Source organism: Lepidochelys kempii, chromosome 14 (genome assembly GCF_965140265.1).
Source record: "Lepidochelys kempii isolate rLepKem1 chromosome 14, rLepKem1.hap2, whole genome shotgun sequence".
Classification (NCBI taxonomy): Eukaryota; Metazoa; Chordata; order Testudines; family Cheloniidae; genus Lepidochelys; species Lepidochelys kempii.
The window spans coordinates 26,679,076-26,705,010 of record NC_133269.1 but is presented as its reverse complement, the minus strand read 5'-3'; the positions used below and the strand labels follow the sequence as shown (position 1 = coordinate 26,705,010).

General features: G+C 44.4%; 1 protein-coding gene across 1 annotated transcript in view; it reads right to left on the bottom strand.

The window, feature by feature from the left end:
- Positions 1 to 3,303, bottom strand: part of LOC140898372 (myosin heavy chain, skeletal muscle, adult) — a 33,394-nt gene extending 30,091 nt beyond the window's left edge. Inside the window, exons 1-6 of the mRNA XM_073312109.1 lie at positions 3,100 to 3,303; positions 2,871 to 3,014; positions 2,622 to 2,778; positions 1,155 to 1,182; positions 945 to 1,053; positions 750 to 842 (exon numbers count right to left, since the gene is read on the bottom strand). Coding sequence (XP_073168210.1) covers positions 750 to 842; positions 945 to 1,053; positions 1,155 to 1,182; positions 2,622 to 2,778; positions 2,871 to 3,014; positions 3,100 to 3,303 — 735 coding nt within the window. The remainder of the gene's footprint in view (positions 1 to 749; positions 843 to 944; positions 1,054 to 1,154; positions 1,183 to 2,621; positions 2,779 to 2,870; positions 3,015 to 3,099) is intronic.
- Between the last annotated feature and the right edge of the window lie 22,632 nt (positions 3,304 to 25,935).

Genomic DNA, 25,935 nt, shown 5'->3' with positions numbered 1-25,935 from the left:
GGCTGTTTGTTCAAGGTCTGCTGCCCCAGCTCTGTGCACTAACTGCCTCAATAATAACTATGTGGGTGAAACCAGACAATCACTACCTGTCAAATGAACACTCACAGGAAAATGATAAAAGACAAAAACACTCTATCACCTGTGAGTGAACAATTTTCACAGGATGATCCCTCTATATCTGACCTCTCAGTGCTCATCCTCAAAGGAAACCTGCACAACACTTTCAAATGATGAGCCTGGGAGCTTAAATTCATCACTCCGCTAGACACTAAAAACCATGGACTGAACTATGGATTTATGGCTTATTACAACAATCTGTAACCCACTAACCCCTATCTTTTTCCTATGACTGCAGAGGTATTAATGGGCTACTCTACCTTAAATGGGTCCTTACAATATGTGTTAACTACTTATACTAAACAATTTGTTCCACCTTGCGTTTAGCTGTGATACTCAAAGTACCTTTCCGAGACCTGAAGAAGAGCTCTGTGTGACTGGAAAGCTTCTCTCTCTAACCAACAGAAGTTGGTCCAATAAAAGATATTACCTCATACACCTTGTCTCTCTACTATAATTTCTGTTATTTATATGTATGTTTAATCTGTCATTGTTTGAAAACCAGTAAAGACATGATAAAAAATTCTAATTATATGAACATAAATTGTCCCATCACTGCATTTGAGTGCGTGGCAGACACCGTACCCTCATGTTTGCCTAGAACTAAGAGCATTTCTGACAAAAAGACTTACAAAACGAGAGGAGTTATCATTCCTCACAGTCTTGGCATTACCAAAGGCCTCCAGCAGGGGGTTGGCGCTGATGATTTGATCTTCAAGGGTCCCCTACAAAGTAACAATTATTGTCAAATTAAGGTTGTTTTAAACATTATATACGTGGCAGTTTCAGAAAAGAGCATTTAATCCCATCTTTAGTGACCAACTTACTTGAATTTTGCCTGGCTCTTCCTTCTTCTTCTCCCCACTAGCTGCAATTGTTGCAAAGTACTGGATGACACGCTTTGTGTTCACAGTCTTTCCAGCACCAGACTCTCCACTGTCAAATCAAACAAAGAAGCAGAGAACACATAACCAAAGAGTTTCTTCCTGCAGCGCACAGCAAAGCCAGCAAAAACCAGGGCAAGGAAATATACATACGTGATGAGGATCGACTGATTCTCCCGATCTGTGAAAGAGACAGAACCAAAAAGACTTTTAAAAGAGTTACTGAGTAATATTGAACTGACTGAAATGTGTTTGAAGTAAATATGAGACTGTCAAAATTTTTATCTGAAATTTTTTCAACAAAAACTAGCCTTTTTTCAAAACTAGAAACTATCTTTAGTAGCTTCCGATTTCTTGACATTTTTTTTTTAATCAGAATTGGGAATTTTGGGGTTTTTAGGAGATCTTTTTTTTTTTCCCCTTTTGTTATCTTTTTTGTCACTGAATGCCAATAGAATGAATTATGTCCAGAATGGGTTCGGGGGGTTTCTGGTCACTTTTTTCTGTTTTCTTTTTCTCTTTTGTTCATTTTAGTACTAGTCTTTAGTACTAGTCTTCCCTTCATTTTACCTATTCTGTAAGTTTCCAGAGTTGAGGAAGTTTCTAAAAGTTACAAAGTGGGAAAAGGAAAAAACAAAATGAAAATGTGAACATAAAATAAAGCTATGGGCATCATCCATTCTACTGCATTCAGTGGTAAAAGGAAAAAAAGTGAAAAGAAGAAAACAAAACCAATATTTTAAAAATCATTTCATTTTGTAATGAAATTACTTCAAAATTTTGATTTTTTCAGGAACTGTTCTCTCTCTCTCTCTCTCTCTCTCTCTCTCTCTCTCTCTCTCTCTCACTCTCTCTCCCTCAAAAAATCAGTGTATCCATTCCATGATATTTAGGTTTTGAGTTAAATTCACATGCACTGAAAGAACCACAGGACACATGGACTTCAGACCAACTTATACACATTTTCCTTTCATCAAATTTTATTATTCAGAAATCTGAAGAAGTGACTTAAATCTCTGTAGGGCAAACGATTATAGAAACAATACTCTTAACTAAAAGACAACTAAAAGTTCGCAAGTTCATCCAAACCTCTTGGAGCTGAAATTTCATGAGATCATAGTAGTTTCTGAATCCAGCTATGCAGGAAATACCATGAGATCAACATTTTATCAAAGCATTTTGCACTTTTGATCTAGGCCTGATTGAAACCTGGGAACAAAGAACAGTTATTTTTTTAGAAAAATTAACCAAACTTTCCAGAATATCAAAAAGGATTTGTGTGAAATTTTGGGTCAGGTTTAGATTCAAGTGCTGGACAAAGTTTTGGTCAGTTTCAGTGTAGGTTTCGATGAATTCTTGTTTCATCTGAACCATTTTATCTAGCACTATTCTTAGCACTTTCAATGTCTTTGGCTATACGTTATGGGTTTGATTTTTAGAAAAACGAAGTGCAAAAATATGTGTCATTTGCACTGGTACTGATGATGTCTGTGAAGGAAATAAGGTTCACAGATATTTGCTCACCAGTGCATGCCCCTGATACTGCTAAAATTCAGCCACTGTGATTCCTCATATGAAATTTTCACTCTATAATCACTTTTCAGGAGTTGAGCCACTCACCAGTTAACATGAACTGATAGGCACCATCAGAGATGGAGAAGATGTGGGGAGGGGCCTCTTGACGCTTTTTGCCCCTGTAGGCAGTCACAACTTCTGGGTTGTACACTGGCAGCCACTTGTAGGGGTTGACAGTGACACAGAAGAGACCCGAGTAGGTCTGAAAGAAAGGGAGATAATGAGATTGGTTTCCACATGATTTAGTGTAGCTGTTAGTTTGGAAGTCCAGGAAAGGCTTCAGCCTGTACTTACATAGATCATCCAGGCTGCGTAACGCTCTTTGAGGTTATACAGGACGCCAGGTTCATGGAGATGGGTCATCATTGCCATGTCCTCGATTTTATCATACTTGGGAGGGTTCATGGAGAAGACTTGATCTTCCTTAACAGTCAAAGACTGGAAGGAAAGAAGAGACCCATTTCTATCAGCTAAGAACAGAGGAGGAACAAAATGCTGTTCCTTACTCCTTGTTTTTACTCACTTCTCCTTTTTCAGTCTTGACTGTGACCTTCCCTCCTTCCCTGCTCTGGATTGTGCTTTTCACAAAGGATTCCTTGGGATGCACCACAAAGACCGAATTCTTAGCATCGAAAGGCTTGTTCTGGGCCTCAATTCTCTCCTTCTCCGACTTTCGTAGGAAAGGAGCTGCCACCCCAAAGACGGCCATCTCACTATCTGACGACATGGCTGCGGTTTATCTAGGGCAGCTCAGCAGTGAGCTCTGTTGGGGAGAAAATGTTAGACTGATGAATCAATAATATTCTGCATCGGTTGGGACACCTCTGACATTTTCTACCCTTGGGATGGTTTAGTGGGGGTAAATTGTAAGGCATCTGTTGAAAATCAGTGGGAGTATGGCTCCTCATGGGTGTGAGGAATGAGTAAGGTTCTGAACTACAGTCCTGAAGATTTAAATCTTGCCTGCTTCACAGTAAAAGACCACCTTGAGTTCACTTAGCTGCAGACTGTTCCCCATTCCATTGGGTTGGTGTACCTCAAGGTAATCAGACATGATGCTGCTTCATTGCTCCTTTGTGTACTGTTAGCTATGAAACTAACATGCCTTAACTACATCAGCCTGATGAGCCATTGGCTTGCGGAAGTTTGACTCCTAATTCAGTTAGGCATTTCAGAGCAGAACAATAGTTTAACAATCTGGGCCTAAATCTATGGAGGAGACGCTTGCTATTTTGCACTCAGTAATTCAAACAATAAAAAAAAGTGAACAAACAATAAAAACCATGGATAACACAACTTTTTAATGAATTGCAACTGTTCAATTTTAATTATTTATTATAACACTTAGTACAATTGTAAATGTGCTGAAATATAATTTATAAAAATAACTAAGGCCAAGATTTTCAAAAATAGGAGTTGGAATTCTAAACCCATTATTAGGCTCTTAAATAAACTATGGATTTATAACAACAGGGAACTGCTGAGTTCTCCGCAGTATTGAAAATGAGGCCTTTGTATTACATGTTACAAAATGACTTGTATGTTCAGATGACAAACTTCTTCAATAAAATTTGGTTCAGCAAATTCCTGACAAAATGATTGTTACAATAATACATATATCTGAGGAAAAATAATAAGATTTTGCAATATTCTCTCAGCTGGTGGGCTCTAGGCACCTTGGATACAATCATATCAAAGACCTAAAGTCTAGAACTGATCAAACTGATTGGTTAGAAGTGAGGATCCAGGACAGGGCACTGGCCGGCCCAGCATCAGCAGTCACTGGCTTCAAGTTCAGTCACCGTGGAGACCCTGACCGCCATAGGCAGCACAGCCCAAGCACAATATGTAGTGCATTTGGCATAAATACTGGGGGATTCAGCAACTGTCCATTCAGCTATACAGAAACCCCACCCTAGATAGTCTCTTACTATCCCCTTGGAATTAGTAAATCAGGATCTTACCTCTTGTGATGCCAGGTGGATAGTATGCAGTCTGGAAGCTGATCAATACTGTAAAATAGAAATAGAAATTCCCTTCTTATTGCTGCATGAAACTCCAGTGACAAATGATAGATGAAAATATATAGGCACTTTGAAAAGCAGATTTAAAATCACTGCTAACAGAGCCAATCCCTCATGGAAATTAGTGTTAGCGGCTTCAGGAATGTAGCTGGATGCGTGAAATGCAGAGGAAATTTCCCCTCTCCACAAACCCAGGTTCCTCCATACGCTTACCTTGAAGCTTTCTGTGCAAGGACAAGGCAAATTTTTCCCCAGGGGTGCTTTTATAGGGTCTGATCTGCATCTGCAACAGATCTTCAGTCAAAGCATTTTTGGCTAACCTTTCTCTGGCAAAGTATTGTGTGGCATACTTAACTAAAGGCATAATTGTCATTTGACATGACTAGATATAATTAGAAATTTTTGATGTCTTACCGGCTATATGAATTAATCTCCTATAAATAATTTGACAAGGGAATCTGGCCTAATGGTCAGCTAGAGAACTGGATCCAAGGCTCCAAAATTCTATTGCTGGCTTTCCACTGACTCTTGGAATGTCCTAGGGGAGATTATTTAGTATTGCTTTGCCTCAATTCCTCTAGCTATAAAAGTGCCATAATAATATTTATCCACATCAAAGGCGACTGTGAAGTTTATGAAGAAATGCTTTAAGACCCTTCTGGCCTTAACCTTGAAACTCTCATAATCTAGGTGTTCCTGCCCCTGGCATTGTGCTGGGACCTCCTTTCTTTCCCTTGTTCTTTCCCCCCCAGACATTCCTGGTGATCTCTAAAGTAAATAGAGCAAATACTTGAGTTACAGAGCTCAGCCCATAGAAATGTATCACATCCTAAAAGCTCATGTTACTTACTAATGGAGGATGTTACACAGGGACCATATAATTCAAAATTCTTTCTGCTGCCTCTCCTCCTATCCTTGTATTGTCTTTCCAGAGGAAAATCGATTCAAGCATAAAGATGACTCATGCAGTGGTACAGACAGTCCTCAAACACATGCTTAATCCACAAACATATAATAACATAATCTCCTCTTAACACACACAAACACAGCTACTCCCTAAACCTCCATCTCACATATCTACACTCCCACTGTTAATCCACACAAACAACTCCCTCAGGCAAATCACCAAACACCAAAATCACATATACCCAGTCCCCACACCCAACACTCATAAACACCTCATCCATCCCTACATGCACACACACAAACACACAACTCCTTGTATTAATACACCCTCAAGCCAACACTTCTGCCCCCCACCACATATACCTTGCAGACTTACTCACAACTTCACACAATCCCATAAACACATACACACATAAGAAAGCTTGCCATATTGCAGGAGCATACTATCTAGAGAGCAGGATTAGAGAGTAGCACTGATCCTTCAGAATACTAATACTATAAGAAAGGGGCAATTTGAAGACAGAACATGAGAGTACTGCTGTAGTTTTAAGAAAACGGCAGACTCGCTTGAGTGGTTTTAATTCCTGTCAAGCTATAAACAAGTTGTTCTCCTGCTCATTAATTGTTAGGTTATTAAAATAGTTCCAATACCAAACACATACAAGATCAGAACAATTATCTATCAAATCTAGTACAGTATTACAGTGTTTTGGCCCTACGTTTCAGAAAAACCTCCCACATTACTCACTTGGCCAATTATCAAATGCTGCACATAGGAATGGGGCTTGAGAGCTCATAGGACCATGCACTACTAGGTTTAGAACAAAATTAAATTAGCTATAACTATGAGCAGTGCAAAATTCAATTAATGTCAAGATCCACACTTGAAGCTGAATGTGGTGCTTACGGTATTTTTGTGAAATGCCTGTAAACTGAGCTCAGCTAAAACTATGAAGGCATCTTGTAAAAGAATGCACCCTGCTGCTTCCTCCAAAAGCCTCATAGTGTGTACAGGACGGCACTACCACTGTGGTCTGACCTTGAAGTGAGTCGCTTGCCTGGTTAGTCCTTGGGGGCTGAGTGAAATAAGCAGCAAGATCCATTGTTGCCAGGATCTAACAGAGGCTAGGCAGGGGAAGGAAAGAGTAACTCACTCTCTCTCCACCCTTCTCCCTGTTATTGCTGGACCTCTGCTCTATCCCCACGCTATGTCAGAGGAACTCTTCTCTTACCCTTCTCCCCATCCACACAGCACACAACAGGGAGGCAACACTTCCAAGTAGATATGTGTGACTGCGTAATCACAGCAGGTCTGTACAAAATTATTAGTGACTAGCTAATGGTAAAATAAAATAGAAATGAAGCTTCTTTCATACAGCAGGCACAAAATGAGCCCAGGTGGCAAAGCTACTGTGCGCACTGGTGTCTCTCTTCAAGGACAGATGCCACTTAGTAAAATGTGGAAGAGTGGAACTGGGAGCTGCTTAGATTGAAGATCAGTCTGCAAACGGAGGTAGAACGTGTCTACGGCATAGGACACAAAAGACAGAGACTATGATGAGGTGTTAATTGACAGGGTTGCACTAGGGATATGATACATCGTATTGAGGCAATCCCCCAAAAGACATGTGCACTTAAGTCAGATTAGCACTGAAAAAGAAAATAAAAGTTGAACCTGACCAGGTAAATTAGATATTAGTGAATGAATTCAAACACTCGCTGAGTGGGTCTAACACTAATTGTAATAAACTCAGAAGAGTTAAGGATTAGTATAGATCCAAATATTGTAAATGAGGCTATCAAAGTGAGTGCCTGTCCATGAGAATAGTTGAGGAGGTCATACCTAGGCTACACAATGCAAGAGTATTTTCAGTTTTAGATGTAAGGGTTTAGACATGTCTGACTTGATGTAGAAAGTCTAACCCTGTGAGCCTGGACTCCCCTTTGGATCTATGTGTGTGTGAGAAGCCCCTTGCTCCACATGTCAGCAGCAGTGCTGTGAAGACCTGAAACCCTGATTGGTCAGGGGATGGGCCTCTTCCCCCAACCCACCCCTTAAGCCCCTGGGTTGGCCATGGAGCTAGCAGGAAATTCCACTCCTAGCTCCTGCTGCCAGCTTCCCGCCCCCATCCCCTGCAGGATAGGAAAGCCAAGCTAGAAGAGAGGGCAGGCGTGAAGCACAGAACAGATGGACAATGGCTGTGCCTCACACACCTCCAGCCTGACCCTCCTCTCCCCACTCAGGTGTCCCCACCACCACCTCCAGCCTGACCTTCCCCGCAATGAGCCCTACATCCATTCCTTCCCAGGAGCCTCAGCTCTTGAGGGAGCCCCTCTACCACTGGGAGGGCATGCTAGGGGGCTCCCTTGAAGGCTTCAGGAAGTGGATCGACCTCAGGCTTGCCAACAAGGAGCGGTAAGGAGCTGGATGGGTGAGACTGGAGTTCCGGAGGCTCCTTGCCCCTCCTTTGGTGAGCCTTGTCCCACTTCCCAGAGCCCTCAAGGGAGCCCTCCCTGCTGCCATCTCCCACGAGCCCCCACCTCCTCCATCCTGCTCCTTACCTTACCCTCCCTGCTGGTGAGCCTCGCCTAGCATTGCCAACTTTCTAGTCACACAAAATCAAACACTCTAACCCCGCCCCTTCCCTGAGGCCCCACCATCCGCTCACTACATTCCCCCTCTCTCAGTGGCTTGCTCTCCCTCACCCTCACTAACTTGCACTGGGCTGGGGCAGGGGGGTGGGGGTGCATGAGGGGATGAGGCTCTTACTGGGGGTGTGGACTGTGGGATGGGGCTGGGGATCAGTGGTTTGGGGTGCAGGAGGGGGCTCAGGGTTTGGGGGGCTCAGGGTTGGAGCTTGGGGTTGGGGCATGGGCTTACCACGGGCAGCTCCCAGTCAGCAGCGCAGTGGGGGGGGCTAAGGGGCAGGCTGCCTGCCTGTCCTGGCACCACGCTGGCCGCAAGCGCCAGTAGCAGCCAGCAGGTCTGGGTCGTAGGCAGGGGGGCCAGGAGGCTCCACGTGCCACTCTCACCCACAGGCACTGCAAGCCCCCCAGTTTGGAGCTGGTGCTCAGGGCGGGGGCAGCGCACAGAGCCCCTGGTCTCCCCTGCCTAGGAGCTGGACCTGCTGGCTGTTTCTGGGGTGCAGCACACTGCCAGCCAGGACAGGTAGGGACTAGCCTCCCTTAGCTCTGCAGCACTTTGTGGTAGGTGCACCACAGAAAAGTCATCTAGGAACAAAGAATACAGGCCATGTCTACAGGATTGGGGACCGCATGCTGGGAAGCAGGGACCCTGAAAAAGATTTAGATGACATAAATGGCAAACCCAGTATGTTGCTATGGCAAAGAGGGCTAATGTGATTCTCGGTCCTATAAACGGGGGAGTAGTGGGTAGGAGTAGGAAGGAGATTTTACCTCTGTATACAGTATCAGTGAGATCAATACTGCTATGCTGCACCCAGTTCTAATGTCAACATTGTTAAAGGGATGTTTAAAAATTGGTGAGGGTGCAGAAAATAGCCACAAAAATTATCTGAAGGCTGGCGAAAATGCTGGGAGATGTACAGACCACAATCTGTTTAGTTTATCAAAAAAGAGATGGAGCGTGACTTGATGACAGTGAGTAAGTACCTTCACAGTGAGAACCTATCAGGTACTAAAAGGCTCTTTAATCTAACAGAGAAAGGTCTAACACAATCCAACGGCTGGAAGCTGAAGCCATACAAATTCTGATTAGAAATAAGACACCAATTCTTAACATTGAAGGTGATTAACCATTGGAACAAATGGCCAAGGGAAGTGGTAGATTCTCCATCTCTTGACCTCTTTAAATCCAGACTAGGTGCCTTCCTGGAAGATATACTTTAGCCAAACTCAAGTTACCGGGCTCAATGGAAGGGTGTCTGGTTGAAATTCTATGGCCTGTTTTGGACAGAAGATTAGACTAGATGAAGATCTTAATGGTCCCCACTGGTCTTAAAATCTATTTAGGTTCTACAGTGACCTCTCACTGGATGAAGAACTAAATGTTCACATTGAAAAGGCTGCCACCACCTTTTGCAGACTAACTAAAAAAGAGCATGGAACAACTCATAGCTTACCATCAAGACCAAAATACTAGTGTACCCAGCTTGCATCCTCAGCACTCTCATGTATGGTATGGAAACATCAACAACTTATGCTCATCAGGAGAAAAGGTTAGACAGTTTCCATCTATGGTGTTTGCGCCACATACTCAACACCAAATGGCAAGATAAATTCGCCAATGCAGAAGTTCTTAAAAGGGCAAATTTACCAAGTGTGACAGCCCTGTTCAAGCAAAGACAACTGCGCTGGTTGGGCCATCTGAGTAGGTTGGAAGATGGACGCATACCCAAGGACATGCTATATAGGGAGCTAACAGAGGGAACAAGAACAACAGGACATCCAAAGTTTTGCTATAAAGACGCATGCAAGCGTGATATGAAGGAATTTGGAATTGATCCTGACCAATTGGAAAATCTTGGCAAGTGATCATAACAAGTGGCGCCATCGTCTCCATCAGGGTATTAAAGTCCATGACAGAAGCTGGCTCCTACAGCTTGAAGAGAAAAGTGCATGTAGGACACAAGCAGCTCCCAACCAAGATACATACATTTGCAATAACTGCCAAAGACCATGCAAATCTTGGATTGGACTATTCAATCACATGAGACATTGCAAACCATCTACATCATAGGATGGAATTCCTATCGTCTCTTGCAGACGAAAGGATGCCAACAACATCCTTTAAGTAACACATTTTGCTTGATCCCTTCAGCCATTAACTTAAGACAATTGTCTCGGTCTAGTTGGTTGAACTATTCTCCCAAACAAGGCCCAGGCATTCTTTTAAATTATCCTACCTCTTAGATTTATGTGTAGCAGATAAGGGCTTGTCTATAATGTGCGTTAGGGCATGGCAAGCCAGGGCGTAAAACTACAGTACACCAGACTGCCCTGCAGTAACTCACCGTGTGGACACTGCTCCAGGACAGTGAAAGACCTGGAGTGTGGCTTCTAGGTTAAGCTGCACTCTGGGACTTTCCCTGCACTGCAGCAGTGTTCAAATGGGCCGTTACTGCATGGGCAAACTGGTGCTCTATAGATTCACACCATGGCTTGCCACATAGTAACTCACCATGTAGACAAGTCCTAAATGAGCTGCAGCATCAGATTCTGGAGAGACTTGATCCATACTTCATCCCCAATACTAAATCTAACGTGTTTCCTGCCTATTGTAAAATTGAATTGGCTTTGTTTAGACATATGAGATATTTTCATGTACTTTATAAATCATTATGTTTAAAAAAAGTCTGATGATGCTCACATGGACCTGTATGGTGGGGAGTGGAGGCTACTGTCGTGTGTCCAGACTTTGTGTTGTGTGATTGTGTAAGAATAGAAAAAAGAAAGAAAAATATTAACAGAGCAAATAGAATAGACTCAAGAAAAAATGCTTTTGACTAGCCTGAGGGAAACTACCTGTGTCACTGACTCTTCTCTCCAGAAGCGCTCAAATAACCAGAAAATGGATTTGTGAGGATTTTTCTAAATAAAGGTCTCATTTAGGCTCGCTCTGATTTGTGTAGTGATATTATTTGTTTTTACAAGTATTTGGAGAGCTGCTGAGTATTTGTGAAAGTCTCTGTGAATCCTGAAAGCTTCATTCCTCATTGCCATACATAAACTGAAATAGCCTCATTTAAACTGGAAACAGAGCATCCACCCAGGGATAGGTGTCAGTGTCAGAAACCAGGTTTAAAATCTCACCTTTAGTTAAACAAGTGCAACTTTTTCATGTAGCCCCAAAACGGCGTGTCCATGTGCCCTCTTGGCCCCGGGGAGAGTTATGTTACCCTCAGCGGGGAAAGTGCAAAAATAGCTGGAGCGGATGGAGCAGTGGGGTGAGACAGTCACATAGAGGTGCCCCTAACCAGTCGGCCACCATGCTCATGATGTGCAAAGCTGGTGAAAGCATAAAATCATGAGTGGATGTAGCTTAACTCAATGAAAATGTTTGTAGGACAAGACTCATGTGCTTCACTGTCGATGACATGTGGGCTCAGCTGGCAGGAGCAACAAACTTTACTAAAGGAATTGCAACAGCGAGGGCTTTTTCAAATACCGCTGCACAGAGTCAGAGCTGCTCATTACAGCCCTCTGCCAATAGTATTTCCACCTGTGCCCTGACCCCAACTCCAACTGTCATCTCTTCCTTGGTCCGGTCTTGTCAGCATTTCCCCAGGTGTTTGCCCACCATAGCCCAACAGTAACACAGCTCACGGGAAGGGAACATCTTTGCCCAGGCCTTATAGGAGAGTGGGGATTCAGGCTCCAGAACCTCTTTTGTCTTCTGTTCTGCTCTTTTCAAGGTTGCCAGTGGCTTCTCTTCTCAAGGATGGACTGGATGAAGCTTCTACAGACTCAACAGCATATCTCTTAATAAGAACAAGATTTAGTAAAAACAAAGGAAATTGAGCAAGAACAAAATAAACAACGTGCTTAACATACGAACCCTCACTCTGTATCAGAACAGCCCCCACAGGGGAACCAGGAAATGCAGAATTAAGGAGACACTTTGCACCCAACATGGCTTTAACAAACTTCTTGCTGAAACAACATGTGCTTCCATATGCCCTCTTCTGCTGCCTGCACCACAAGAGAACAGCTGTCTCTTCCCCCTCCAGCCTCTTGTACTGTACCTCGTCCTTTTCTCCAGTGAGAGCCTACCGCCAAGCACTTGCAGTTACACAGCACAGCTTTAGTTTAACTAACCTTCATAAACATGTACAAAGAAAATACTGTACTAGCGAGCTATGTAAATACCAACACTAAGAAATCAAGTGACCTCTATTGTATCCTTTACTCTTCCTGCTCTACTACTCCTGCAAAAATCACCTGGTTCACAGCCATGTATGACCTGTAAAAGGGTTGGTTTGTTTGGTTAATTTATTTCTCATTAATTATGTGACCAATTGTCCTTATGATGAAAAATTTAAGTACTTAAAGATTAAAAATAGCTTGTGGGAGCAATGAGTAAAGAGTGGGCATGCCAGTCTGCAAGTACTGTATTAGAAAGGTGCAAATCCAAAGGAAGGAGAGAAAGTACGGAGTGTGAGATATGGGATTTAATTGAGAGTAATGGGATGAAATAAAGGAGGGGAAAAATTAGGCTGATGCAAAAGCATTAGGGGTTAAAACAGTGTAAAGATCACTATAAGCAATTTTCATTCATATTTTAATGTCATATTCATTGTATTTCAGGTGACTTTGTGCAGGCTTGGGTACAGGCTCAAGAATTCTAGTAAATCTATGTGTTAATAGTCAGAATTTCAAGTTAAATAAGAAATTACAGAAAATAAAATAAAAATGGTTATATTATAGTGTTTAAAAGCTGCAAACCTATTAATTTAACATTAACTGTTAAATTGTGTCAAGCACTAACAGATCAAATCACAGTAACCCTAAGTCTTAGCACAGTGGCAAATTAATGCTAATTCTTTACTGTTTGGTTCCGGAGAAGTCATTTGATACCAATATGGAACTATGGATCTTTAATACAGGCCTATATGGATTTGCCAGTCATACTTTATCATAATCAAAAGTAATGAGACTGTCAGTTACAGTTAAACCAAAGACAATACTAAATTAGAATTTTATAAATTAAACTAATTACTTAATGATTGGAATGTCAGTCTAACCCAACATTGCCTCCCCAGATAATTACACAGAGTCCAGCCTTTCTCATTCCCCTATCTACATAAACATCACACACAACCTCCCGCTGTGCACTTACCCCTAGAGCCTACAAAGACATGTACACATGCTGAACTTTGTGCACGAGTACAGTCACTGAAGTCAATGCACAAAGGTAAGCACACGTGTAAATCTTTGCAGGACTGAGTAATACAAACCCACCTCCAGAATATCTTGAAATCCACCAAGAGGTGTATCTGTAGGTAATTTTTAGCCCTACCCAAAGTTTTCTATAAGATCTTATGATTAATGTAACCAAATGATAAAACAACAGGGAACTCTTTATCTTGTAGCTCATTACACACTAATTCAAGCATTGGTTTTTTTGCCTGAGAACCTCTCAATATCATATGACACCACAAAGCATGCGTTCGCTGAAAATCCGTAGGTGCCAGTGTATATAGGCAGTTATACTTTCTTCCAGCTCGCTTTTTACTGCATGTGAACCTGTGGAAGGGATGCCATGCTGAACAGTGAGATAAAGCTTCTCATGTCAGCACTCTCAACCGCGTATGGACAGTTGGGCAGCTGGGGGAACGTGTGAGTGAAACACACATAACCATTGGGGAAAGGTGGATTTGCCAAAGGTTTCACCCTTAGCCTATCTGCTCCCACTGAAGTCAATGGTAGATCTCCCATGGACTTGAATGGCAGCAGATAAGTGCTGCACACTTTGGAGAATCCCAGCCTGTACACTGAAGGCAGTTACAGGCTGGTTGCAGCTCAGGAACACTCTTTGGTTCAGTTAAAGGTATTTGTTATTCATTCCCATCCCATCAGCCAGGGGAGAGGGGTGGCCCAGGGAAAATCACCACAAAGGCAGTAGAGAGGAGATGGAATTATAGCATCCCCCCTCTCTGCATCAGTTTGCAGAGCTGGATCACCACACAGGGCACAAAGTGTGCCATTAGAAGGGCGGGGGCAGCGGGTGCACGCCTGCAGGGCACTTGGCCCCATCTCTCCCACCGCTCACCCTATGGTGCAGCTCGAGTCTGCACTAACCCTCACACAGGCACTGTATAAAGTACACAGCACGGACCAATGCAGGGAGATTCTAGTACCTCATCCCCTTACCCTAGCCACATTCTTACAGACCCACCTCTGTCACCTTGCCTCTACTGATGCTGGCTCGTTTGTAGATACGTCATTTATAAGCTGCCTATTTTTATGCCTCTTCCCCGAGCTCTGCCTTTAGATTGTGACTCCTCAGAACAGGGACTGTCCTGGAGTGTTTGAAAGTGCCCTGTGCATAGTAGGCACTACGCAAATACAAAGTAAATAATGTTCATTTTACGTTCTATTTGACCTAGTGGTTTTGATGGTAGCTGTTCTCTGTCCATTGCAAACTGTTGGTAACGCCGAACAGGAGAAACTAATACTTTAGTCGGTTGCATTGAACTTATCTTGGGTGAAAGCTGTTGACCTTTTAATTCTGAAAATTTATTTTCGCTCCTTGTCAGTGTCTCTCACCAAAGAGCTATAAGTTACTGTGCATCTTATCAGGTGTCCATGGCTATGCTCAAGTTACCCAAAGCCAAGTTACGCAGAGAATCTAGGAGATCTGAAGAGCTCCTTTAGTTAGGGACTTTGAATGTGTCCAACCAGTTTAAAAACCTAAGGCAAATTTTCTGACAGAATCTCTTCTCCCTTTGAGCAAAATACTCACAGCCACATTTGCTGGGATAATTTTTAGTTGAAATGGAGACATTCTTCCATTCTTTAAGAAGAGCACCAGGCACACAGAGTGTAGAGCAGCTCAGTATCATCTCAGGCTAGCATAATTATTTGTATTGGCACACACTGTGATGAAAGTAACAGCATTAGATCTGTTACTCACTTCCAAATACTACACCTGCTAATTAGAAGTTGATGTTTTAGCAGCTACACCATTAGTCCAATACGAATGGAAATGCATTTAGAAGGCACTATCTGTGTCTATCAGTTCATCGCACTTTGAAACAGACTAGAACAGAAGTTAGCTGTTATTCAAAATATTTTAAAAGCCTAAGAAAACAAATTCCAAACCCATCAGAAAAATGAGTGCCAAGGTTACAGGACTTCCTTTAAGGACTGACCAGTTTGACCCTTGATGCAATCCGCTTGCTTCCCCACCACAGTGAGAAACCCAAGATGCAGCTCACTCACCCCATTGATAAATTTTCTCAAAGCTGTCTGTCCATTGCATAAACCTCCTCAAAGTTATCCTCACCCAAGCAACAAGATTGCAGAACCCTTCATGCTTCCATCCATCCCTGCAATACCACTCGAGGCTTGGTTGAAATCTCTTGCCTGTTTTAAAACATACAGACTTCCTGTCAGACCACAAGCACCTTGCTGGAACAGTGTACGCTTTACTTACTAATAACAACGTGTAGATTGTGCACTTTCAAATGTCCGTAATTTTATTTCAAAGCTGATGCTTTTTAAGCCTTGCAAAGACGACACTGTTCAATGAGGTTCCAAGGCAAAGCCATTCTTGAATCATCTGAGAGGAAAAATTATCTGAACAGTTGGGTTCTAAGAAGGAAATTCTGCTGCACCCTTTCTCGAGTAATTCCGTTTGGATTGAGACCAAATATCTCATCTTAAAAGAGACACCTAAAACAAATGAATCAGAAGATGAAAATAGGTATTTAAACTAGAAAGAATGGGCTCCACCTTAGCTATAACAACACAGCCAACTGGGCTGCCTATAGGGCACCAGGGGAGAACAGGACTGCACCATTTTTCATGAGGGGAAGGCAACTGGAGACTCTGGACTCTCTCGATTCACAAGAGGGACTTTGGTGTCTAATTGCCCCTTTAGGTGCCTAAGTCCAACATCTAGGTGCCACTAATATTCACAAAAACTCTGCTCAGGTTCTGACTAACCCTTTAGGTGCCTACATTTCTACCTATAAAGTCCCGCAAATGCCTAAATTTCTGTTGGTGTGCATATGCAGATCTGCCTAAATCCTGATGGCACCAAGCATCTCATAAACTTAGCCTTTCCTCTTGCCAGTCTCCTCAGCTGGGCCCAATCTGGTAGGCATGCTGAGAGCCCACTTCAGAGTATGCCTAATAGATTGGGCCCCATATAAAACATAGTTATCATAGCAGTGCCCTCCCCTTCCCCCAGTAGCCCAGTGGTTAGTGCACTGATACACGTAGACCCAAGTTCAAATCCCTATTCTGGTTGATGTGGTGCAGGGAGTTGAATAGTTAAGCTATTCTGAGTGGGGTCTCTCTCAGCCTTTCATGTTGAAACTGTTCCAACTTGTATAAATAATTAACTGTTCACTGAGCCAGAGAAAGATTGAATCTATCAATCAGTGGTTCAGGTCTTCACCTAAGAGATCAAGTTCCTACTCCAAATCAGGCAGAGTGGGGTTTGGAACCCAGGTCTCCCACATCCCCAGAGAGTGCGTTAATCAATGGGCTATTGGGTGTAAGGTGGACACAGTCACCAGGACCTCAGTTTTGTGAGAGTGTGAGAAACGGCTGATCTGGCTTAGATGCCTACTCCAGGAGAGAGCTCATGGTTGAGAATCCCACGTAAGTGGTGGACCTCCCTCTGGCCCAGATTTAGGCACCTAACTCACTTAGTCCACACCCCTCTCCTCAGCATTTCCTACTGGCTAGCTTAAGTGGCTCCCTGCTCAGCATGCTGGGTTCTGTGAATCCCTCTTTTGGGTACCTAACCCTCGCAATTCATTGTGTAGGGAGCCTGCGTGCCTAACTTGGGGCTGAGGATTCCACTGAAAAGTTAGGCATTGCAATACTGAGTCTGAGTCTCCTTTGTGAATCTCAGCATGGGCAGATAAGTAGGAACAAGTTCTGTGGTCAGGGTCAGCAACTATAAAGTTGCTTAGTCCAAGTTCCTCTTGCACTTGCAAGAGATTTAGCTCAGCAACCTCTGGTCAATGGAATTGCAGATTCCCTTGGGGTGATGTTCAATGCAATGTTAGTGGGTAGTAAGACAGACCCTCTGATCTGGATCAGACTGGCACATCTTAATCTGGATGAGTTAATTCTTCATCAGGCAAGGGGGAATTATTTGGGTAATGGTGCTGCTGTGGTTTTCTTCTGAATACAGCTTTATGAGACATGGGACCTAAAGAATACGATAGCCTCGTAAAGCTCCTAAGACAGGTTTTGTATTCAGAATGCTTTTGCTGTACCAACCTGCTCAGTTCACCGCAAATTTCCTGAAGATATCCAGGAGCTACTTTCTGTTTTGATGGTGGAGCCTCCTGGGAGACTGTGACCTCTGTGTAGATGATGGCTCATCTTCATTGGCCCATATGTTTATGAATGCCATGCCTTCATGCACCGTGATTGGCCAGGATGTCCCTTTTTCATGGCCAGCTCATTGTCTCACGTTGATAAAAATCAGGACATCACACCTCCTAAAATGCTGGCTTTTGAGCCAATTCTCAGGCACCTATCTCTTGCCCCATAGGGAACTTGGGTGCCTATCTCAGCCTTTATGGAGCCCACTGATTTTCAAGGTGCCTAAAAGTTAGGTGTGGCAACTCCTAAGACCCTTTGTTGACCCAGAGCTCAATGTTAGATTATGCTGGCCATGAATATATATATATAAGACTTTGGTCTTTCCTATGGAGGAGATGCCATCTAGGAGCCCCTACCCTTCCTTTAGCCTCTGAGAAATCATTGGTTCAGTGAACAGCAACAGGAGATGAATTTTGGGACAAGATGCTCCAGAGACAGTGCAATGAAACTGCTCAGCATCTGGTCAAATACTCTCTTTCAAGCCCATGCAGATGCATTTGTGTGTGTGGTGTCTAACTGCTTATGTGCCTGTCGAAGATTTTTTTATATCGATGGTATAAATGTGCCATGAGCATGTCTGGCCTCTTCACAAAAAGGGCAGTCATCCACCTGGCATGTCTGTTTTGAGCTCTGTGCACTCTGCTCAGTCCCAGCAGCTTGTGGTCTGGGCTCTGAGACTCGCTGCCATGGGCTGTCACTCACTGTGTACTTTCCCACTCAGAGAAAATAGTAACTGGCCAGCTCTAGGAACATCCAACTCAGTGAGGACAGATTTTCCTTACATCTTTTGAACAGTCTGCAGCCTGTGCCATGGCACTGGGAGCCCTGATTCGCGTGGCTATAAATCCCTGAAGGCAATGGCCAATAAAGAACCTGCTTCCATTGGCTGCTACCATTAGCTATTTCTGCACTCTTCAGTACCATTGACTATTGGGGGTTGATAATAAAACGGGAGTCCATGCCAGGTGATCATGGGGCTGTTCTCAAGTGGCTGTGCTCTTTCCTGGAGGTGGGTATGGGTACTCGATAGATTTCCCCTTCGGAGTTTTTCCGGTGCAAAGAGGAGGGGTTAGAGCAGTGGAAAATCTGTTCCACAGAAAATTCCCACCAGTGTTAGCAGAGGTGCAGTTGTGCTGCTGGAGTAGAGAAGGTGCCACTAGTGGTTTTACCATTGCGTTGTCTAACACCAGCACTCTTACCAGGGCTGCACTGGGGGGAGCAATATCTAGAACAGAAACTTTGTGCCACAAAAAGTGGGGTGTTCAGTCATGTGGCCACTCTACTGAGGATCGCCCTGGGATGCCAGGCTGCACAGTCCTGCTGTTTTCCAGGCCTGCTGATTCTCAGAAGGAAAGACTCTGGCCCAATGTCTCCACATAATGTATCCAGGTGAGGGATGGGCCAGTCACTGCAGGGCTCATCTCTTAGGTCGCAAAGGGAATGCAAAAACAAAAGAGGCATGGTTCCTGACAGCCATTGTTCGTGTTCCAGTTCTTGTTCCCTTATGGCCAGGCCAGATACTGGTGCTCTGCTGATGCTGGCACTCAAAACACAACAAATGTTAAAACAGAAGTGGCAGAAGAAAGGCTATGTCTAGCTACAGAATGTCCAGCAAAGCAATGCCGTGTGGGCAAGTGGCTGGAATGCTGACATTCTCCACAGAGGAGCGGGGATTCAGATGTGCTGAAAATAGATCCCTCCTTGAGACGGAGATCAGCCAGCTGCTTTGCTTACTGCCTGCTGTAAAATGAGAATTCCCCCTCCCCCGAGCCTTGGGATTACAAGGGAGGCTAGAGGAAAGTCACGCTTGCTAGCATGGAGGCAAAGCATAAGAGGGAAGGTGGATATATCTCCAGATTCCCACTCTGTGGCCTTCTGCTCAGCCCCAGCCCACCCTGTGTGTTTGTTAGGTATCATTCCCATCACTGGAAGGAACCCCTCTACTGGTAACACATCATTATGGAAGGAGCTTTCACACACTGACACTGAGGGGACGGATCAGTATGCCACAGCTCTAATGCAGTGGTTTGCCATATTTTCCACACCAGAACCTTGCTGGTACTTCCACTTCTTATAATCAGGACCTCCGTCCCATTTAGCACCATGGGAAGGGTAGGGTGATCACAACTCTGTGACTCCTGTTTGCAGCCCTATGGCATAGTCTTTGCCTGCAGAGAAGTATTTGGAGTAAGCCAGCACTGGGCAGTGATGCATTCAGCAAGGGAAGAACCTCATTCAGCCAGGGAAATCCCTGCAACCTTCAAATATGTGGTTCAAGATTCTGCCCCATGAAAGAACTCCAGTGTGGAAAAGGAGCTGCCAATGAGCACCCATTTCTTCTCATCTAATAGTGCAGCGGTGGCATGCCTCAGGCTCAGTCCCCCAGGCATCCTCTTCCCACCAAAGTTTCCTGGAGAGTGGGTTGGAAAAAGGGACAAATATTTCACAAAAATGTTTGTGAGATTTTGTTTGTTTGTGGGGTTTCTTGCCCAGTGGACATCCTGTCAGTAATAGCAGAACAGGAAATCTTTGTGTATGGATGCATCTCACTCAGACTGGGCAAATATTAAAAGTTAGGCAGAAGAAGACATCTGCAGTTTCAGCTCAATGCCTCGAGAAGTGCTGGCTCTACTGAACATCGGTACCTATGGCATCAGTTTGTCACCAGACTGCATCTTCAAAGATGAGAATTGATGTGTTCTGACTAGCAGCAGCAGACCCCAGCATAACACTGATTGTGCCCTTTGTCTCAAATGTCATATCACCACTTTCCCTAATTACAGTCACACTTGGTGGTTCTTGCCATTCATAATAACACCAAGTCTGAGCTCAGAGGACCTTCCTGTTTGCATCATTGCCACAATAAAACAGTCTCCTGATTTTGAAAATTTTAAGATTTTGCTAGAGGAATTCCATGGGTTTTTGTGCAAAGATGCTTGGGCTCAAATGACCTAGTGTACCTCCTTCTAATGGCTGAATGAGTGTCCTGTGCCAGCTACAGCAACAGCCCTTTGAAGAGCAATGTGGCTGACAAACATTCTGGGGTGTGTTTTGATCTGATCCACCAGATAGGAAAATCAGGCTGCAAGCAGTGGCCCAGAGCCACAAAAGTATTTAGGCTCCATTGATTCTATGATGCTATGATTTTGGTGGAAGTTAGGAGGCTAAATACCACCTTTGTGGTTCTGGTCCAATGGCACCATCAGAAAGGGTAAAATAGGGAAAGTAGAGGTGACTCAACCGGCTCGTGGTTTCATGGATCAGTGCAGGGAACATGCATTGTAATACAGTCAACTCCCTTTGTGGGGAAAGCTGGAGGGCAAGAGTCGGCTGTGGGCAGGTCCCAGCAAGGCAGGGAAATAAACCAAAATGTTGGGCTCCCAGTACAGAAAAGTGACACCTTCCATGGCAAAAAAAAAAAAAAAAAAAGCTCAGTTCCACATAAATGAAAAATGCCACATTTTTTGGCTGCAAAATGGCACAGGCATCTGAGTGAAAAGAATGGAGCAGTTCGCACCTCTTAGAACTATTGTTTTAGGCTCTCTGGATATTCAGGCAGGGATCACTGCATATTGAGAGTACTTATCAGTAACAGAAAGGTAAAAAAACATGACAGGGCTACTGTTTTTAATCACAAAACAAGCATTACAGTTGCAGGAAATTCACAGCTACGGTTACACTTAAAAGAAACGCAAACAAGTTAAGCTCCGGAAATGCACAGTTACAGTCTCCAGACTAAATTAACTCTGCCCTAGAGTGATGCCATACAATAACTGTATGATTAAGGCATTATTTTGTTTGTGGACCCAGAGTACATTAAACTAGTTTTTCAAGACAAATATGGTTGTTTAAAATATGTTTCCCCTTAGAGTGTTACAACAGGACTCCCATGTTTCCCCTGGGGGCCTTACTACATACCGCTCATGATTCCCCTGGGGGGTGACTACAGGACTCCCCTGGTTCCCCTAGGGGTGTTACTACAGGGTTCCCATGATTCCCCTGAAGGTGTTACTATTGGGCTCCTGTGGTTCCCCAGAGGTGTTACTAAAGGGCTTCCATCATCCACATCTGCATCTCTGTTCAGTGCAGCCCTCAAACCGAACTCTGTATGAGTAGCAGCTGCCTTCATCACCAGCCACATACTGGCTTCCCCCCACTCTGATGATTCACTGGACACTGAGGGTGCAGCTCACCACACCCCAAGCCTCTGCCATTCCACTAGCATTGCACACCGGCCTCCTCTGCTACTACCTGCCTGCTGATTCCTCATTCATTAGCATCTACTGCTACTACCAGACCTTGTGACTCTATCTCAGCATCTGGGGGAGAGAGAGGAGCCTGGCTCATGCCCATACCCTCTTTCCACACCCCCTGGCACTGCCTGCTTCTGTTGCTGTCGAACACCCTGTTCCACAATAGAATTCAGAGCAGCCGCCCTGTGCGACAATGCTTTCCCCCACCCCAGTCCTGTGGCTGTTACTGCTTGACAGCGCTTCACCCTCTCCAGGGTCTCCTCCCCCAGCCTCTCCAGGCTACTAGTCCTCCTGAACCCCAACATCGTGCCCTATCCCCTGACTTACTCACTCCCCTCAGGAGCCCTTTGGTTTACCGGCTGCAAGAACTATCCCTGCTGGGGTAGGATCCTAAGAGAAGTCCTTCTCCCCACTCCCAGGCTTAGGAGATGGGCACCTTCTCTCCGCCCCAGCCCTCCTGGGCTGCCCCAAACTTCTCTCCATAACCTTCCCAGTGTGCCCTTCCATTACCCCCACCATTCCTAATGCCTCCTCCTGCCCTCCTCCCTTCTTCCTCCTCTTCCTTCTTTTCCTTCCCTCTCCTTGAATAAGAACATTGCAGGAGGGGACAGACCTTCCCTGTAGATCTCCCATCACCCTCGAGGTGCAGGGTGACTGCAGGCCCTCTTGACTCAGCAGCTATCTTGCCCCTCTCACCCAAGTCCTCAAGCACCCAGCCTACCTGTGACAGGCTCCACTAAGGAGAATGAGCCACCCCAGAGCCACCTGTAAGTAGTTAATCTCCTGGGTGGCTGGGTGGAAGTCAGTTAGCTAAGGAACATCTGGGCCTAAAGAAATGGTTATGAGAGCTCAGGCAGAAAGCCTGCAGAAGACAGGAAGCTCCTGAGGACAGGGGCTTCTCAGGGAAGCTGGTTAGGGAGCTCACCAGAAAAGGGGACCTAGGAAAGGTCCTTCTGGAGAGAAGAGATTCTGAAAGGGGAGAGCTATGAATGTCAAGCCCTAGGGAGGCCTAGTCCCAGTGACAAGACCTTACCAGAGAGCAGCAGATGGTACAGATCACAGAGGACTTTCACACAACTCTGCAAAAGAGCTTCGGAGGTTTGACCTCTACAGGAGCCCTGAGTCCGGAGAGGGAACCCTTCCCACTTGATGGCAGGAGGCCTTGATCCAGAGGAAGTCCTGAGCTGAGAGAGCTTTACTGGTAAGGAGCCTGGACTGAGGAGATGGATGGACTCATCGGAAGCAGACAGACTAAGTTTAACTCCCCCACCTCCAAGCTAGAATGCTGGGACAAATGCTTGTTTGTGTACCATATTTTGACCTTTGGTTAAATAAATCAGGTGCTTGAAGGGGCACTGTTCACTATGTAAAAGCTTCATTGAATGTCCTCTAGGGAAAACTGGAATGCAGGAATGCAACTGCAATTCTGCACTGGGCGACAAAGGGGTGCTCCATGGGTAATTGCCCACCATATCAGGGTGTTACTACAGGGCTCCCATGGGTCCCCTGGGGGGCGGGTTACAACAAAGCTTCTCCCAGTGGCTTCCCACCCATCCCTCTGAAGTCAGGGGAAGGCCAGAAGGAGCTAGAAGGAGGACCTCACATCCGGACCCTATAACAAAGTCACCATTGACGATATGGTAGTTGAGCCCACATGCACACAGGGAGGGTGGGGGAATTCAAAAACTTAACTTCTCTGAGAAAGGAGGCAAGAGACTGTGGGGGACAGCCTCTGGGAGACAAACTCCTTGGCTTCTGAAAAAAATGTAAATTGGCTGTGTTCTGCTCCTGTAACTTCAGAGGAAAGCTCATCTAATTTATCTTGTAGGGAAGCATAAAATTAGATGAGATTAAATCTGCGTGTTGATTGTTGTTCTAAATGCCGTTTTCTCTAATGCTTTGTTCCAACAGCCTTTGTTTCAAGGAAGCTGCTAGTCACTCACTGTTCACAGGTTCCCCAAGCCGAAGCCCAGTTGATGATGCAGATGATAAGTGGCTGGCACACTGTGTAGCTGGACCCAAGTTCCAGTTGAAGAGTGGAAGAATCAGAAGATCCACCCCCAGACAGGTAAGGGCGAGAGTCCCAAGGCCTGAGCTTGGTGCACTCAAAGACAGAAAAGGGATGGAGGTGCTGCCGCTAGCCCCATAACTAACTGAACATTAGAAATAGGGCACAGAGTGAGTACCAGTCAAAGTGAATCAGCTGGCTGCTGCTGATTCACGTAGCTTTTACTTGCCTGGTTTCAAATCTTAAAGACAGATATACGTGGATGTCTGTAGCATTAGAATATTGCATTGGATAATGGGAAATCACTGGGTTTCCTTAACATCATTTGATAACTTTTATGAAAGAATTATGAAAGAATTGTCCCAGGAGCTCAGAGATCAATTCAGCTGTCTCCACAGCCCTCACACAGCATTCTCAGAGACACATTGATTTTTAAGTCTGGAAGGAACCATTGTGATCATCCAGTCTGATCTCCCATATAACACATGCCAGAGAGACTCACACAGTGATTCTGCATCTAGCCCAGAATGTAAAGACTCCTACTGATGGAAAATCCATCATGTTCCTAGGTAAGCTGATCCAATGGTTAATTACCCTCACTTTGGACTCAAAGACTTTAAGGTCAGAAGGGACCGTGGTGATCATCTAGTCTGACCTCCTGTACATTGCAGGCCAGAGAACCTCACTCACCCATTCCTGATATAGACTCCTAACCACTCGCTAAGTTACTGAAGTCCTCAAATCATGGTTTAAAGACTTCAAGTTATAGAGTCCTCCATTACACTAGTTTTACCTGCAAGTGACCTGTGACCCACGCTGCAGAGGAAGGCAAAAGAAAACCCCAGAGTCTCAGCCAATCTGACCTGCGGGAAAATTCCCTCCCAACCCCAAATATGGTGATCAGTTAGACCCCAAGCATGGGTGCAAGACCCATCAGGCAGATACCTGGGAAAGAATTCTCTGTAGTAACTCAGAGTCCTCCCCATCTAGTGTCCCCTGTCCAACAGTTGGGGATTTTTGCTAGTCAATCACTGATGAGCTACATGCCATATAATCATAGAATCATAGGACTGGAAGGGACTTCGAGAGGTCACCTAGTCCAGTCCCCTGTGCTCATGGCAGGACTAAGTATTATCTAGACCATCCCTGACAGTTGTTTGTCTAATCTGCTCTTAAAAATCTCCAAAGATGGAGATTCCACAACCTCCCTAGGCAATTTATTCTAGTGTTTAACCACCCTGACAGTTAGGAAGTTTTTCCTAATGTCCAACCTAAACCGCCCTTGCTGCAATTTAAGCCCATTGCTTCTTGTCCTATCCTCACAGGTTAAAAAGAACAATTTTTCTCCCTCCTCCTTGTAACAACCTTTTATGTACTTCAAAATGGTTATCATGTCCTGTCTCAGTCTTCTCTTCTCCAGACTAAACAAACCCAATTTTTTCAATCTTCCCTTATATGTCATGTTTTCTAGATCTTTAATCATTTTTGTTGTTCTTCTCTGGACTTTCTCCAATTTGTCCACATTTTTCCTGAAATGTGGGACCCAGAACTGGACACAATACTCCAGTTGAGGCCTAATCAGTGCGGAGTAGAGTGGAAGAATTATTTCTCATGTCTTGCTTACAACACTCCTGCTAATACATCCCGGAATGATGTTTGCTTTTTTTCCAACAGTGTCATACCGTTGACTCATATTTAGCTTGTGGTCCATTATAACCCCCAAATCCCTTCCGGAGTACTCCTTCCTAGGCAGTCATTTCCCATTTTGTATGTGTGCAACTGATTGTTCCTTCCTAAGTGGAGTACTTTGCATTTGTCCTTATTGCATTTCATCCTATTTGCTTCAGACCATTTCTCCAGTTTGTCCAGGTCATTTTGAATTATAATCCTATCCTCCAAAGCATTTGCAACCCCTCCAAGCTTGGTATCATCCGCAAACTTTATAAGTGTGCTCTCTATGCCATTATTGAAATCATTGATGAAGATACTGAACAGAACCAGACCCAAAACTGATCCCTGCAGGACCCCACTCATTATGCCCTTCCAGCATGACTGTGAACCACTGATAACTACTGTCTGGGAATGGTTTTCCAACCAGTTAGTAGGAAGTCCCATTA